This window comes from Anas acuta, chromosome 1, assembly GCF_963932015.1.
Source record: "Anas acuta chromosome 1, bAnaAcu1.1, whole genome shotgun sequence".
Taxonomy (NCBI): Eukaryota; Metazoa; Chordata; class Aves; order Anseriformes; family Anatidae; genus Anas; species Anas acuta.
The window spans coordinates 158,547,177-158,564,037 of NC_088979.1; the positions used below are offsets into that span (position 1 = coordinate 158,547,177).

General features: G+C 51.6%; 1 protein-coding gene across 2 annotated transcripts in view; it reads right to left on the reverse strand.

Annotated features, from left to right (window-relative positions):
* NTN4 (netrin 4) overlaps positions 1-16,453 on the reverse strand; it is a 36,533-nt gene extending 20,080 nt beyond the window's left edge. Inside the window, exons 1-3 of one of the 2 annotated variants that reach the window (XM_068668687.1) lie at positions 16,229-16,453; positions 12,788-13,317; positions 573-845 (exon numbers count right to left, since the gene is read on the reverse strand). In XM_068668687.1, the coding sequence (XP_068524788.1) occupies positions 573-845; positions 12,788-13,317; positions 16,229-16,328 (903 nt within the window). In that variant the 5' untranslated portion in view covers positions 16,329-16,453. The remainder of the gene's footprint in view (positions 1-572; positions 846-12,787; positions 13,318-16,228) is intronic. The other variant, XM_068668693.1, reaches the window with a different exon arrangement.
* Between the last annotated feature and the right edge of the window lie 408 nt (positions 16,454-16,861).

Here is a 16,861-nt window from a genome sequence, read left to right on the forward strand (position 1 = left end):
TTACATTTTTATGATCTTCCCCTTTTTCACATTGTTCAGTGCAATATATTTAATGGCCCTGGCTTTCCCTACAGCTCCTCTGCCAGCACAGCCAGTCCCTTTAGGGCTGGCCAAGAAGGGAAGAAAGGACACAGCGCATTGGGGTGTCCCCGGGCTGGCAGGATGCAGGCACGCCGCTGCTCGGGGAGGCACTGGCATTGGCCTGCCGCGTCTGGGCTTTGTGTCTTGGTCGGTCCCAAGGGATTTTAGCTCTGAGCTCCTGTGATGGGAGTCCCCTGGAAACCAGATAATAGGGTTTTTACTGAGAGGTGGTACTGCAAAGTGCAATGGAAAGCCTGGGAGTGAGAGCCACCCCTCAGCTCAGGACCCAACCCTGTCTCTGAGGATGCTCCAGGAGCAACGGCAAGCACAAGGGCCCTGCTGCCATCGGGGCAGCTCTGCTCCCCCTCGGTCATCAAAATGCCCTTCATTTATTGTATCAGATATTGTGCTATCATAGTTAGCATCCAGGCTGAGAAGGGAGCCAGAAACGTCAACATTTTAAGGAGCCACTGCCGAGCGCGTGTACGTACCACTTGGAAAATGCCAGCCGCCTTGACGGGCCGGAACCCGCTGACGGGGACGCAGCGGTCGGCGTGGCCATTGCAGAAGCAGCTGCCCTTCACGATGAAGTCGTAGACGGCATAGTGTGGGGCCGGTGGGGCCTGTGGGGCCGGCAGGAGGCAGGGGCAGCTCTGCCGCTCCAGCAGCCGCACGCGCAGGTTGGTCACCTTCAGCTGCGCCTGGGCTTCCGCGCTGTAGGGATCCTGGGCAGCGAGGGGCGGCGAGAGGGCTCGGTATATCACCTGCACAGAAAGGAGGTGTCAGCGGTGTGGGACCATCTCCGGGACACGTGTCCCTGTCCCCCTCGTGTCTCTAGGTGCACCCAGTCTGGTCCCTGCAGTGTCACCAACTTAAATTTGGCCATTAACACACCGCAGCTGACCGGCAGCCCTGTGGGTGGTCATCGGGCTGGGGAGTCCTCACCGACATCTCTCCTTCCCTCCCCGCTTATTTTTTAACAAATAAAGCTTGGATTTCCAAATATTTGGCTCCTGTCAGTCCTGGGCCGCTTCCTAGTGGAGAAGTGACTCGGTGTGGCAATTAGTGACAGCGAGCTGATAGTCGAGGAAACCGAGATAAGAAAGAATGAAAAGTTGGGAGCTCCAGAGGCTTAAGCAAATACTTATCAGTCAGTCTTTAGTTTAACTTCGGTCTGATTGAATAGGTAAATATTGTCCCAAACTGAAAATCAAGAGCACTAGATAAAAATAACTAATTTTCGTTAAGAGGTTTATTTTAAACTTGTTGGGCCGGCTGCCTGCAGTGTGGCACAGAACCAGCGTGGGACCCGCGCAGCTGCCGTTCACACGAAATGACATGTTTATGACACATGTATTAGTCACCAGAACTTCTAATTTATGGTTTGCGCTTTTTAAATGGTTAAATACCCCTCCGCTGGCTAGCCTGAAGGCGTGATGAATCACAATATTTGCCAGCACCAGTTAAACGAGGCTCTTGGCAATGGTTTGAGTGTGACACAGCCTCATGGGCTGAGGCTCTGCTTCCAGCAGCGGCTTGAATCCACCTGAAAGGCTGGGAAGTGGTGCCCCTTGTGCGGCAGCAATGAGCCTGATGAGGGGCATTACCGAATAGCAACACATTGCAAAAGCTGTCTTCTTTCCTCTCTTTCAGGAGCATAGGCATTTTTCCTGCTTTCCTAAAATACATATGGAGCCAGTATGAACAGAAACCCAGATGAACCAAGTTATCAGGCTCTGTGCCTCTCCCCAGGGCAAGTTATTTACCCAAACTACATCAGTGTCTTTCTGATCGCATTTGCTCACTAGTGGCTTTGTGAACACAAGATGTTTTCAACCATGGAAAGAAAATTCCCTGGAAAACATCCACACTGGAGACATTGATGCCTTTTTAGTGGAGACGATGGAAAATGCCTGGCTGAGAATTTTCTGTAAAATCTAGCATTTTGGGTTCCTAGCATAAATTGCATCTCAGAGAAGCCTTTGTTTGTCCTGACTCAGATGGGAGTGGTGAAGGAAATACAAAAACGGGAACAATTTATGCTATATGCAGCTACAGACTTTCTTCTGATTATTTTCAGTTTAACTTGTTTATCACTCCCATTTTAATGCATGCAACTGATGCTTGTAACCCCAGTAAAGGCAATGCGGAGAGAAATCAATAACCCTGAGCGCCTTCGCGCTGAGGAAGTTAAATCATGCCGGTGAGGAATTCAGGGGGAGTCACACCACTGATCTCCATGAAGCCAGTATTTCAGCTCAGGCCCTAAATTGTTACAAACATGTCTTTTTATGGCTGCTTGAAAACAGTGATGCTAAACATGAACCCTATCTGCAGTCCCCAGGGGCTGCAAAGAGCAGTCTCCCAGCTGCTGCCTCGCACCGCTCCAGCCGGGCTCCAGCGAGCAGCACAGGACAGCGGGGGAGCCTGGCCTCAGCCCTGCCACCGCAGTAAACACCCCTACTCCCCCCACCCAATGCCAGTGGGTCTGTTTTAATAAGATACAAAACGGTCATTATAACATGTAAGTCGCCACACAAATCGCGATTCTCTGCTCTGTCCCAGCAGATTGAGCTGCAGCCCCTAGAGGCTGCACAATAAGGTCAAGGACGTGTTTCCCAGCAGGATTTCCCTGGTCAGCTGTTAACCTTGCGGATTCACCCCAGCCTGTCTCTGGAGCAATCCCAGCACATCACTGGGGTGACACCACCCTCATGCAGCTGCGGAGGGTCCGCACCCCTGCGCTGCCCAGCACCCCAACCCCACATACACCTGCACACGGGGCTGGCTGCTGCCTGGTCGGGGTGTCTCTGCCTTCAAAGCCACCGTGCCTGCTACTCTTCGTATCACAAAAACACTGTAAGGAGTTGTGCACGAGGCTCCTGCCAAAGAGAGCTTTGTCGTGATTACACAAAGAAGATGCATCGCTCATGAAGGTGCAGAACAACATCCTTTTTGATAAATGAAGCCATTTCTGCTCTCACAGTGCAAGGCCCCTGCCTTGGAGGGATGGAGAGTGCTCCACCATGCACAGGGAAATGCACCTGCTCAGCAAAGGGAGCAATGGCACCAAAATCTAGCTTTCTGCACACAATGAGCCTCACCAGGGAGCACCCCGCGGTGAGCAGAGCTCTGGCTTGCTGGCCTCCATGTAAGTGCTTTACTGACAATATGCCAAAAATTAGTGTTATGATGTTAGGTAGATGGTGTGATTCCTCCCACATGACAGTCAGCACCGCACATGATAGTGAAAGGTGGGAGGATTGGATCTCTACATCAGCAGCTGTTTGGTGTGTGCATTACGACAAATTTCTATTTTGTAGAACAAGTAGGAAGTGATAACTTGAAAACTCACAGCACTTCTATGCTGCACATGCCATAATACATCCTATCAGAAAGGTATTTTCATCCCCATTGCTGTGAGCTCACTGTAAGTCTTTTGATGTTTGGGTTTCTTCTTAAGCACATTTCCAAGAACCAAATCTTTGTCTCAGCTTCCATTTAAAAATAAGTATCTAGCAATAGCTTGCATCTGAGGAGCAAATGTCACTAGCTAGGAGGGAAACAAAATGAATATCTGTCTTTGAAACAAAATACCAAGTGATTTTCAGGGTAATGTTCCTTTGAAGCCATGTGGAATTGTGCTGCTGTCTCCCATGTCCATAAATGTGATGTTTGCATGAAGCAATGTCAATAGAGGTGTGATTTAAGACTTGCACAAGGATATCTGTGTGTGGGGATAAGTGTCTCTGCACAGCCAGATAGAGTGCTGAGGAATCCTCATCCCCAGGAAAAATGTCCAAGGAAAAGGCAATGCTTTCAATAAAAAATGGAAATGCAGACTGAAATCCCTACATTAGGCCATGACCCTGTGATGTGTCCCGATGCCAGCCACCACAGCGTGGTGCCCGGAGCCCGCTGCCAGCCCCGGCCAGGCGCTGCCCCTCTCCCCACATCCTTGGGGTCGCATCCCAGCCAGCCCCACAGCAGTGCTTGGCTCCCAGTGGGATGGCCAGGGCTGTATGGGATGGCTGGGAGCACCCCATGCATGCTGTGGGATGGAAATGTGCTGCTCTTCAGCCAGGCTGCCTGCGGTTTGGGCACACAGAAACATTGACACCCCCTAATTAATTTTCACAGCATTTCAATTTCCTCACGGGGAAGCTCTGTCATGAGCAGCTCTTGATCTGCTGATTATTTCACGTTTTTTTGCTCGAGTGGCGCAAGAAGGCTTAGCTACTTTCCATTCCCCAGATGCAAAAATGTAGCCCTGAATATAAATAAAACGGTGGCTGCGAGCATGCTGCACTCAAGTAACCGCTTGCACCACAATGACCTTGATTTATAAATACATAAAAGTCCCTTTGCAAGAAGTACCCTACTATGTTTACACTCGAAAGGCAATGAAAGGGCATCTTTATATATATATCCACAGTGGGAAGGAAAATGCTAATGAATGATGCTGAGAACAACAAAATAGGCTCTGAAGTCGCAGAGACCCAAGGAAGTCAACAAAACCAGGGCAAAGCCAGCCACATGAGTCACCGGCACATCCCAGGCCACCAGAGCCTCCACCCGCCACAGGCCTTTGTTGAGATGCAGGGGGCTGCAGTGATAAAGGGGGCTCTTCGGGTCAGAAACACCCCCGAGGTTTAAGAGACACCTACAGGAGAAACAGGCACCTGTGGAGGCAGGGTGCAGGCACACACAGCTCTGCGTGTATGTCCCGTCCCTGTGCTCTGCGCTTCCCAAAGGCCTCGACCCAAAGCCATCACCCTGAGCCTGGAAGGCATCAGGAGATGGTTTGCAAACAGCAATAAACAGCAGCAGCAAATAAGGCAGAACGGGTAAGTGGATGGGGGAGTCAACGAGCATGGAAACAAGCCAACAAACAAGTAAAACAGCAGAAATAAAAGCAATTAACAAACGTTACAAACATCACCCCGCTGTTATTAGGTTGTAAAAGCCAAAGCAGTGACACCGCATGAAGTGGTCTGTGGTTTCTTTCCAACACTTTTCTTCAAGGCTGAAGAAATTTGCCTTAATGTCCAGTCCAAACTTCCCCTGCCACGACCCGAGACATTTGCCACGTTCCTTCCGTGGCTGTTCCCAGAGGCGAGGGCTGTGTCTGCAGAGCAGTAGGAGCCTTCTTGTATCTTTTAGGTTAGCTTCCTACTGAAATAGGCTTTGTGCCATTACTCCGTGTGTGTAGCTATGCAGCTGCTTATCAGTGCCCTCTAAAAAATGATGAAACTACCAGCTAACTTCAATCATATTTGACAGATATCTTAAAAGCAGTAAGTTCTTAAAAGGTTTACAGAAACAGTCTTGGTCCTTCACAGAATCAGACCTGGTGGGCTCCTCTCCCTGGGAAGGCCATTACGAGCCCAATGCTGGTACCCTCAATTATTTGATGTATTACCCCCACAACAAGCAAAAGAGCTAGTAGGAAAGAAACCCACACATATCTGTGCTGTGCTGTGCTCATTGCAATGACCTGAGGCTAAAAAAAGACTCTTTGCAGGTGCTGTAAATAATTCACACGATGTGGGAAGTTCATCAACCCAAACCAGGCAGGTGGCACCCACCAGCTCCTCCAGCACACAGCTTTGCTTTTCTGCCTGTGGGACCACGCGGACTGCAGGGAGAAGGAGCCTCTCTGTTCCTTGGGGAAAGGTCTGGCCACCCCCTGCACAAGCACAGCATCACCTGGGTGAGACCAAACAGTCAGAGAAACTGGGGGACCTGCCACAGCGTGAAGCACTCTGTCCACATCCCCAAGAGATGGCTGCACCACCCTGCCACGTGCCACCAACAGCAGTCCACTGAGCTCCTAGAGATGCTGAGGAAACGGCACTCCTGCAGTTATGGACATCTCATACACGTTGACAAAGAGGAACATGTGGCCTGTGCCTACAGCCCTTCTGCAATCTTTTGCAGCACATAAAACGAGGCAAATAACCCCTTGTCTCACCATCCAAGAGTTACACGATCTTACAGAGACTTCTAAAAGAAAACCCAGCTATTTCAAATAACTGTCTCCTGTGAGAGCCTTGACAAGTTAATTTATACCAGTGCAATGTTTGTCTTTTGGGAAACTCAAGGCATTGCCCTGCCATTCTCAGAAGTGAGAAGCTGTGCGGGAAAAGCTCCTACTCCTATGTGGCAACCTACACGGTGAGGGGCTGAAAAAGGCACAGGGAGAACTGGGCAAGAGCCCCAGTGTTCCTCCAGCATCCTTTACATCTCTGGCAACCATCAGTCAGGCAAGGGCCATCTTAGCTTCCACTCAAGATCAGTTTTATCAGATGAAAAGCAAACCCTGTGAGGTCGTGCCTGTCTTCATTCAGGTGATGATCACAGAAATAATGTTTGGGGTATGGAAGAGCAAGAAAACCTGGAGCTACATCCAAGGAGGCAGAGAAAGAACTGGATGTGCTCGTCCAGCTGGCTGGCTCCCCGGGGCCGCAGGACAGCCCTCACAGCCTCTGCTGCAAAAGCCTGCAAGGCAGCAGGTTAGCCTGGAGAAATGAATGCCTGCAACAGTGCTGGGGATCCAGAGGATTGCTTCCAGCCTAAGTGTAACTCGATTTCATGAATATTTTTATACTCCTTTTGTCTATAAAGAAAAGGCTTTGTGTCTGCAGAGCTGGCTGCTTATTATTGCAGTGGAAGCCATTCAGCGCCCAGGAGCTATAGTTAATTTGGGGAAGAAGAACATCTGTCTGAATTGTATGCAAATATGCACAGTCAGAAAGGCCGTGAGAAACAGCATCCCCCTTTCAACCTACACTACAGATTTTGACAATGGCAACGGGACATGGGGAATGCAGCGCAGAGACTGGTTATAGAGAAGAGAGCCATGGCTTGCATCTCTGGTAAGTTTGCTTTGGATGTAAACTTATTTTCTTCCTGGAAATGTTGCCCAGGCAGAATTTGAGGTCTTTGACACTTGTGTGGGATGTTGAATGCCGGTAAATGCTGGAAACCTCATGCCAGTACCTGTTGTGCACGTCGATTCATCTCAGATTAAGTCCCCATCAGCTTTTGATCCAAGACTTGTGGGATGTGGCGATTCACTGCTTCAGATTACACACCTCTCACGTGGCCATTTGTGTCCAGGAAGCCCAAAGAGAAACATGTCAGCCACACGTTACAGCCAGCTAGCTGGGAGCTGAACAAGTGATCCAGTCTTCCCTTCATGCCAGCAAGGAGCAGTGAAGCAAAGCAGCGGGCTGCAGTGCTGGAAGAGAGGCTCCAGCTTCACGGCTAAAATCCTGCGGCCCTTTTCTCAAGGGAAGCAATAACCCTGCTAACAAGGCCAGATGCCAATTTAGAGAATTAAATTCTCCCTACCCAAATTCCTCTGGTTTCACGTGGGTATGGTGCTCTTTACTTCCTACATGAGGACCTAAGTTTGGAAAGGGTCTTCTGGAGCCCTGGAGCCCACTCCTCCTCTTGCTGGCAGCTGACAATATATAATATATCCCCTTTCACAGACTGGTCAAGCTCCCTCCTAGGAATAATTTGCTTTTGCCATAACTGGAGGCTGATCTTGAAGCCCTGATCTGCAGCAGTTAGAAACTTGCTGTTTTAAACAGGGGACTGCCGGCACGCACTATTAAACACTGGCTATGCTCCATCCCAGAGGTGGCTGCATTTCAATAGCTGGCCAAGCCGAGGGCCAAACTCCAAGTGCCAAAAACCCTGGGACAGCCAGGGAGAAAAGGAGACAATGAGGCCTTCCTGTGGGCTGGCTGCAAAGGGGGAATCGAGTGGAGGATCGCTGGGCAGGTGGGACAAACTTCTTGCCCTGGTCCCTGGTCCACCAGCGGTGCTGAGCTCCCCGGGATACCCAGCAAGGGGACACATCTCCGCTCCAGGACAGCTGCAGTCCACAGTAGTCCCAGCCTGGCCCAGAGACCTGGCAGAATCATCCCTGGTCCTCCACGTGTGGAAAACTTTACAAGCAGGTGTTGGTGCCCAGAAAACCGTTCTGTCACTCACTCCTGGTGATGCCCAAGCCCTTGAGGGCAGGTGCCTTTCGTGGTAAAATTCCCAGGGTACCAAAGGTTCATCTCAGCATGTTCTTGGAGCTGTCCTTGTACTGTGTTCTCTTGGACACAGTGAAAATAAAACTGAGGTTTCCCATTTTTACCTGAATCTACCTCGCATTGAACTATCAGCCACCAAAGCCTGGGATTTTTAGGTTCCTACATCATATCATTGACTCTGCCCTGACTTCATTTACTTTGTGTCATTTATATTTTCCCTAGAAATCCTCATTTTTGTACTTATGAAATAAGGACCCCTGTATTTCACAAAATTCATGGACACAATGCAAGTGCAAAGAGCTGTGCTGCATCTGGCCATCACCCCCATCACTCCCTGGGTAAACAGGCTGTCCTTCACACGCAGCACTTTTGTACAGAGCCCAGTAAGGAGCATTTTCCAGAGGACAAAATGATCAGGAAGATGCTGTTTAAAAGGTTTATTATTATTATTATTATTATTTGTATTATTTCCTTCAAAATGTACTTCTACAACTTGTAGAGATGGGACAAGGTATGGAAATGTAATTCTGCAACTATGCCCTCACCTGTCCCATGCACTACTGAACAGGACCAGCCAGGACCAGAGCAATGTATATTTACCTTCAGTTAATAATGCCAATCATAAGTTTAAAACCAAGCTTATTTAGGCCTAAAAGGCAAAAAATGGGCAAAAGCTCCTGGGCTGCAGCAGATTGTTCCTCCAACCCCAACATTAGGGTACCAAAATAAAAGCCACCAAGTATCTTTAACTCCTGTTTGTGTTACCAAGTGTTAACACTGCTCGCTGTCTGTCAGGGCCAAACTTGTGAGGAGCAGGACAAAACTTAAGTTTTGCTGTGCAGAGTTAATTTCAGGTAGAACCTGTAGGGCTGGTGTGCAAATCGTTCGGGAAGGGAGGCAGGCTGCATGCAGTAACAGTGCAAGGCGAGGCACTGCAAGGTTTCTCTGCTACAGAAAGCACATGAGATCAATAAAATGCTCAGTAAGACACACACATGCACGCCCCACAGTAAAAGAGTGGTATGAGATGTTTCAAATGTCAGCAGCGTGTTAAGAGTTTGTTTCTGGAAAACAGTCAAGCTGCAAATACGCCTCTCCTATTAATAGCAAATAGCAACAATGGCTAAGTCTCAAAGTGATTTATTAGCAGTATTCTGAATAGATGAACACTCAAATAAGTTACTAATTTACTAAAATCTTGTCAAGGAGACTCTGCTTCAGTAGGTCCTTTTATCCCGGAGCTTGTCTAAATGGGGACACTCAGGCGAGCTAATCTGAATTGACCACAGATGGGAATTTAAAGTGAATGAGATAATTGCATTGCAGGGTGGACAGTCACCCTCATGCACAGTTACAGAACCAACATCTGCTAAGGGCCCCTTCTAGATGAGCCTTTAACACCGATCCCTAGTCCAGGAGAGTTTTAAGATTAGCCTGTACAGGAAGAAACATTAATATGAGCCAAAATATGGGAGGGAAGATGGCCTTTTACACGTGCTAATAAAAACAGCATTCCTGTCTGAGCACAACACTGAAAGAGTTTATTTCTGCATCTTGTTTACTTAGATCAGATTATATTTGGCTGGTGAATCAGTTTTGATTTCCCTTGCAGTAATGTGGCCGAAGAGTTACACCCTGGAAAACCACAAAAATACCCTGGGTTTGTAGCACATTTGTAAGATCCAGGCTAAAACTTGGTCCTAGCCTTTCTCTTAAAACACTGATAATGTAAGGCCGGCACTCAGAGGTTCCTGCCTAGGTTAAACGAACCACTGCTGTGAGACAATTCACTAAACTGAGCATGGGGAGAGTCTTCAGTGACCTCTCTGCATGCAGCTGATCCAAAATTATTCCCTGACAGGGAAGGGGTTTGTTTTCCCTTTCACAGTGGTGCAAGCCTGGCCCCTCTGCCTGGCAGGTGCCTGAGGCTTGCTGGAAAGCCGGGCTGGCTGTGGTGGGGTTTCCTCCTCCTTCCTGCCCATGCGGGAAGGGGACAGCGTGGCCGTACGTGCGGAACCACAGGAGCTCTGAGTACACGCTTACCTGGAAGCACGTGCTTAATGCCACTGACAAAACCTTTAAGACCCAAAACCAGGGCATCGGGTTCCTGAAAGGAACTGCCAAGTCCTTGGAGGGCAGAAGAAATGCAAAAGGTCTGAGTTTTCTTTTCTTAAAGAAGCACACGGTAAAAAATGAAGCAGACACACCTTTGCTCCAAATTAACACATAGGACTTGCCAAAAAGAGGCCACGACCCACTGAGTACAACGAGCTTCTGCCTCTGCTGCCCTGAAATGGGGCTTGCAGGCACCAGAAATGTGGATCATAGAACCATAAAGGTTGGAAGAGACCTCCAAGATCATCTGGTCACCCTACCACCAGTATCACCCACCAAACCATGTCCCTAAGCACCTTTCCTTGGACTCCCCCAGGGACAGTGACACCACCACCTCCCTGGGCTGCCTGCACCTTGCAGACAGTGAAAAGCAGGGACCACCAGCCCAGGTCTGCTGAACTCTGATGATCTTTAGGGGTGAGCAGGCACCTCAAGACCACCCCGACCTTTGCAAATTACTCATCCCAAGGGATGGGCAGCAGTCACTGAGCTGCCAGCAGCAAGCAGAAACCCCTCCGTCCCGCAAAACGCTGCCAGATCCTGCAGGCCCTGCCTCCGTGCCTGGAAATGCACATGTGGTGTTGATATGTTTGAAGTGGGAGAAAGTGGTATATAGATGGTGTGATACGCAGTCTGGATCATGGGCTGTAGCTGTTACATGGCACTAAAAAGCTATCGAAAGTTTAAAAAGAAATCCAGTAGCACTTACGGAATTTATGTTTGTGCTTTAAAGAAAACTGTGGAAACTGAGCTGCAATTAAATAATACCCTTGGACATTTCAGATGACTGCATCTTTAAAACCACTGTTTCAAGTGAAATTACTGTTTCCATATGTCTGGAATTAGGTCCAGCCAGAAGTGGGAGTAAAGCACTGCATAACTCCGAACAGAACACAAAACTCCGATGTTTCTTTAGGTGAGATACATGTTGCTATTGGCAGTTAGGAGTAATTGCTGGAATGTAGCACACTGTAATAAATTAAATGCGATATTTGCTAAGCATGCACGCTTGCCATCTGGTCACCAGAAAGTTGCTGTTATTACTTTGCAGGTAAACAGAAGTGGTTTTTAAGTGCAGGGAACTGAAGTGTGCCATGTAAATAAAATCTTATAAGCTCCAGCCTCTTGGACTCAACTTTCGTTTAAGCCCTGGAATAATTAAATGATCTTGACTTTTACAGCTTCTCTGCAATAACACAAACTAAGGCAATGCCAGAAGAAGGGATCCTGCAGGAGCAAGCTCGGTACACAGCCTGTTTTGCAGCAGGCTACCGCAGACGCACCAAACAATACCAGATTTCTGTCTTTCTTGAAACAGGCACTGGTTTCAACATACAAGAGCCTCAGTCCTGCTGTGCCCTCACACTGCACCGACCTGCAGAGGGATTTGCAAGGCCAGGATTTGCACAGGTTGTTGCCAGACACAGCCCTCATTCTGGGTGCTGACACATTATTTCTATGGGAAGATGGAGGGAGAAGAAGAGAAGAGATCACTTTCTCTTGTGGATCCCTTCCAACTCAGCATATTCTATGATTTTATGTTTCTCTTGCACACCAGGTGAGTGTGTGCTACTGCCCTTTGCTAGTCGAATGGAACAACAGTGGGCCAGTCTGGCATGTCCAGAGATCTTTGTTTCTGAGCAGACAAGGGCATTACCCAGCTTCTCCTAGAGCAGGATGTCGGCTGCATCCTGAGATGCAGCTGAGATGCAACTTGGTGAGCAGCTCCCTGTGTTTCTGCAGAGAGGGGCTCCGAGCATGGCGAAGGTGACCCTAAAAGATAGGGATAGGGTGGAAAGCCATGAATGGGGGATTCTTCTGAGATGTGGATGCTGGTCTGCAAGGACAGGACCTTCGCCTCAAAACATGTTATCAGTGGAAAAATGCAATGACAGCATTTATCAGTGGAAAACCGGCACCCTGATTCACGAATCAGGTTTGCTCCTCTCTCTGCATGCATCAGAGTGAGGTTTTCCCTCGCCGTTCAGCCCAGCCCGTGGGATGAGGCCACTAGAGGGAGCAGCCTGGCGGCCAGCGATGGTCCCGGGGGGACCCCTGCCCAGGTGGGGACCCCATGGAGCAGTGGCCAGGCTGGGTGTCCAGCCCGGCGTGACATTGCCGGTAATTCCCGGCAGGATGGGGAAAGGTTCTGCTTGTGGCACCTCCAGATGCACCATTTACTACCTGTAGTCTCTGCTACTGAAAATATCTTGTTCTTCATGTGTATTTTTTCTCTTATATTTTTTTCCCACATTATTTCCACACGGGAGTAAGCGTGAAGCTGGTGAACTCCCACGTCTTTGGACCTTCTCAGTCCCCAAGCCCCCACCGTGTCCATGCTCATTCACCAGGTGAGGGATGAGCAGCTTTGGGGGAAAAACAGCGGGACTAGGAGCCCAGAGAGGCGAGGCGCAGGAGGATGCCTACATTACCTGGAACACACTTTGTGCAATAAATGGGGTTAAAGGGGAGCCCAGTGCAGCAAAATGAGCAACACAAGCCCCAAGCAGAGCAGAGGGCTGTCCCGGCAGACTCACCTCTCCTCCGGTGCAGGGGAAGGGGCTGGAATATCTGGAGGTGCACAGGGCTCCCTTCCTCGCCACGTCGTCCTCCAGCCCGAAGGCTGCGGAGCAGTTGGCAGCAAAATACTTGTAGGGCTTCCAGGTCTTGCCGAAGTCCTGCGAGCGCTCCAGCACCATGGCCGCCGGCCGGGGCGACTTGAAGACCAGGATCAGGTGCGTGAAGTAGAAGGCGGCCTCCAGGTCCAGCCGGATGGTCTCCTGCGGGGCATCCCCGGCCGCCTGCCACCACGTGCGGGGCCGGCGGAAGGGGGAGTCGGCCATGGCGGCGGGGGGATGCGCCAGCCCTGCGTGGGCCCCGCTGCAGCGGCCGCAGGCGGGGGGCTGGCAGCGGAGCGCGGTGTCCTCGGTGTAGGCGCAGAAGGACTCGGTGGCGTGGCGCCCGCAGGCCGTCTCCGTCCGCAGCGCCCGCCCGTGGGCCAGGTTGCCCATCCGGGGGTTGCAGGCCTTCTCGCACGGGCTGCCCGCCCCGGCTGCACTGCCCAGGCCTGGAAGGAAAATGAAGTGACTGCGGGATGTGTTTTGGGGCCCTGCCACACACCCCGAGGCTGTGCCGCACTCAACCACCCGCCACCCGAGCACAGCTACGTGCCTGGTGCCCATCAACCCATCAAGGAGGGGCACCGCCACATGGCGCTCTCCTTGCAGCTTAGCACGTCTAAAACAGCAAAATAAAGCAAAAAAAATAAAATAAAAAAATGCAACCCCACCCTCAGGGCTTCCCTGTGCTTGGGAAAATCCCAAGCAAGAGTTGTAAAGGGATGAGAAGGGAGAGAGGGCGGGAGGAGGGACGCCTGCACCTCGCCCTCCTGTCTCAGGCAGCTGGGCAGGGCAGGGAGGAGGCCCCCAGGGACTGCGGCCACCCGTCCCCGAGGCCCTGGAGGGGACCCAGGCAGTGCTGGGGATGGGAGCAAGGCAGAAGAAAGGTGACGTGCTTCTGCCGCACGTGTAGTGCCCCATCTCGCCATGGCACATCAGGTGTGGGGGCACGGGAGCTGCTGCGAGCATCTCCTTCAAACGGTGACCCCAAACCCTCACCCCCATTTCCCTCCCCTCCTTTCCAACCCCAGATCTCCCCACAGTCCCAATCTGCTGCACAGGTTGAATCGACACGCTGCTGAAGTTTGGGAAGCCTGTCACCAATGTGTGTAAAGCAGGGCTGGGGGGGGGGGGGGGAGGAATAAATCCTTGGCTGAAATGACGCTGGCAAGCTGCCTTGCAGCTGAGTCTCTGCGGGCTGTGTTCAGGTTTCTCTTGTCGGTTTAAAGATCACAGTCAGAGTGTTGAAGGAAAACAAAATCACTGTGGGGTTCGGAGTGAAACCCTCCGCACAGCAACCCTCCTGGTTTGGGAACGCATGATGAGGGGCTCTCTCCTCTTCGTTAATAAATGTAGCAGGAGGCCAAGGCTGTATTTTATGAACCACAACTGTTTAATATAATAATAATAAAGAAGAAGCTCTGATGACTTGGATGCAGGCAGGCCAAAACATCCGAAGTGCATAATGTCTTCTTTATCACTGGGCCAATCGTACATAATCAGCTTTGTGCACCAATTACTATGGCTTCTTCTTGGCATTTTTGTTATGTCCAAAGGTCATTTCAGTTTAGCATCCAATAAATCCTTTATTTGGGCTTTATTCAGCCTTTGTCTACAGTGTCATAGTTGCAATTAAGCTATATTATCCACTAGCAGAGACTAAGCCTCTGAAGAGCCTGACAAATTTCCCCACTCCTGCTCTTTAAGGAGAAACACCCTGGAAACAACACATTTTTACCACCATCAATCTATACAGGTTTTCTGTGCTGGTTATTCGGAACAGATGTGGACCGCTGCTTGTTATGCACCCATCACAAAGCACTTCTCATTCCAGTCTCTGGACTTCACCAGGTAAAAAGTTTCGGGAAGTTTTTAGTGAGCTGAACAGGCTCGGTGAAGTCAGCTTCCTACAGAGACAGAAGCACTACGTGTAGAAGTGTATCTGAGATGATCTGTATTAACTGTGCAGCACACATCTGCTCCAGAAAAGTACACAAAGCTAACTGTAAAATTCACACAATGTCCCTTACATCTCCTGAAGACACTTTTCAAAGCCTCGTGTAAACACTAACTAACCTACACGGCTCTCCGGAGGGAGAGGCAAGTGTGTGCTATTATCATGTTATCAGGCTTGCCGCAAGTTGGCCTAATTTATGTGTTTGGCTGCTTTCCTAGATTCTTTGGCTACACGTAGCACAGCACAGCTAGCCGCTAAACAACTAGGTGAGCTTTTGCTGCGGTTCCCCCAGCTGTGGGACCGTAAGGTGGGCTTGGGAAGAGGCAAACGCAGCGGGGCTCAGCCAGCACCCTGAGCCAGGACCAGGTTATTGCTTGTGTTTCAAACCTTTTGGTTTCTTTGCACAGCAACAATTGCTGTCCCAGGGAGGCAGTAGGGAGGGTCCCTGGGGCCCCCGGTGGTGCCAGGGCTCGGGGTGGCTGTCCCGGGGGTGGCTGTTCTGGGGGGTGGCTGTCCCTGGGGCAGTGGCAATGCTGTGCCAGGGGGGCTGGCTACTGAATTCCCATGCAAGACACTGGGAGCTGAAGGTACTCGACTGCCCCCAGCAGCATTCAGCTCCTGGTACCCTCCGGCCCCGGTCACTGACTGCAGCCGGTCCCTTCCTAACCTGTGGCCAGACTTGGGGCCAGGGACCTTGGCTTCAGCAAGATTTTAGGAAAGCTGCCAGCATGCAGACCCTGCTGCTCATCACTGGGGCAGGAAGGGGGGAAAGGAAACCCCCTGTAAAGGGTGTTTGTTTGCACTTGAGTTAGAGTCGCGTGACGGACGCAGAGCACCGCATGCTATGCAAAGTGACAGCTTTCCAGTTTAGTGCCGCATGCGAGAGGAATTCGGCAGAAAGACAGATGAGAGCGTAAAGGTTTCCACGCCGTGAGCCACGAGCTCATGACTGCCGTGCCACAGCCCCGGAGCGGTGCTTTGCCTTACTTGCACTAAAAGCATCTGCCCAGCTAAATGCCCCGTTCCCCGTCCCGCGCGTGTTGCTGCCCTGGAACCTTCCGTAATGAGCAAGAGCACGCAGCGAATACCATGACTCACCTGTAAAACATCCACGGAAAATCATATGCTTCCTGCTAAAGCATTTTAGCAACCCTCGCCTGGTGATGTTCCACTTGCGCCCCGTGCCCGACCAAGCCCCCTCTTCCCAGCCGGGTTTCTCCTTCTTGCTACGGGGTCCTGGCGCTCGGCTCGCCGACACCCCGGGGATCGCAGCACAAACCTGATCACCCCCCCGAGCAGCAGGGGATCCTGCCAGGCGGAGACCCCTTTCCCCCGGGGTCCCTCTCCCCTCTCCCCACTCCCCCCCTTTTCCCACGGGGCTTTCCCGGGGGGTCGCGACCCACCTGCAGCAGCGGCGCCCGGCGCCAGCAGCGCCAGCAGGACCAGCAGCGGCACCGGCAGCACGGCCAGCAGCAGCAGCAGCCGCCGCGTCCCGAGCCCCATGGCCGAGCCCCCGGCCGCGGCGCCGCCCGCCCCGCCGCCCCGCGGCGCTCCGGGCCCTGCGCGGCATCAGCGGGGGCCCCGCGCGGCCCCGCCGCCGCCCGCCCGCCGCGCTCCGCCGCCCGCCGCCGCCCCGCGCCCCGCAGCCACCGCCCCGCTCCGCCCCGCGCCGCTCCGCCCCACCCCACCCCACCACATCCCATCCCACCACATCCCATCCCACCACATCCCATCCCACCCCACTCCATCCCATCCCATCCCATCCCATCCCATCCCATCCCATCCCATCCCATCCCATCCCATCCCATCCCATCCCATCCCATCCCATCCCATCGCATCCCATCCCAACCCATCCCACCCCACTCCATCCCACTCCATCCCATCCCATCCCATCCCATCCCATCCCATCCCATCCCATCCCATCCCATCCCATCCCAACCCATCCCACCCCACTCCATCCCACTCCATCCCACTCCATCCCATCCCATCCCATCCCATCCCACTCCATCCCATCCCATCCCATCCCATCCCATCCC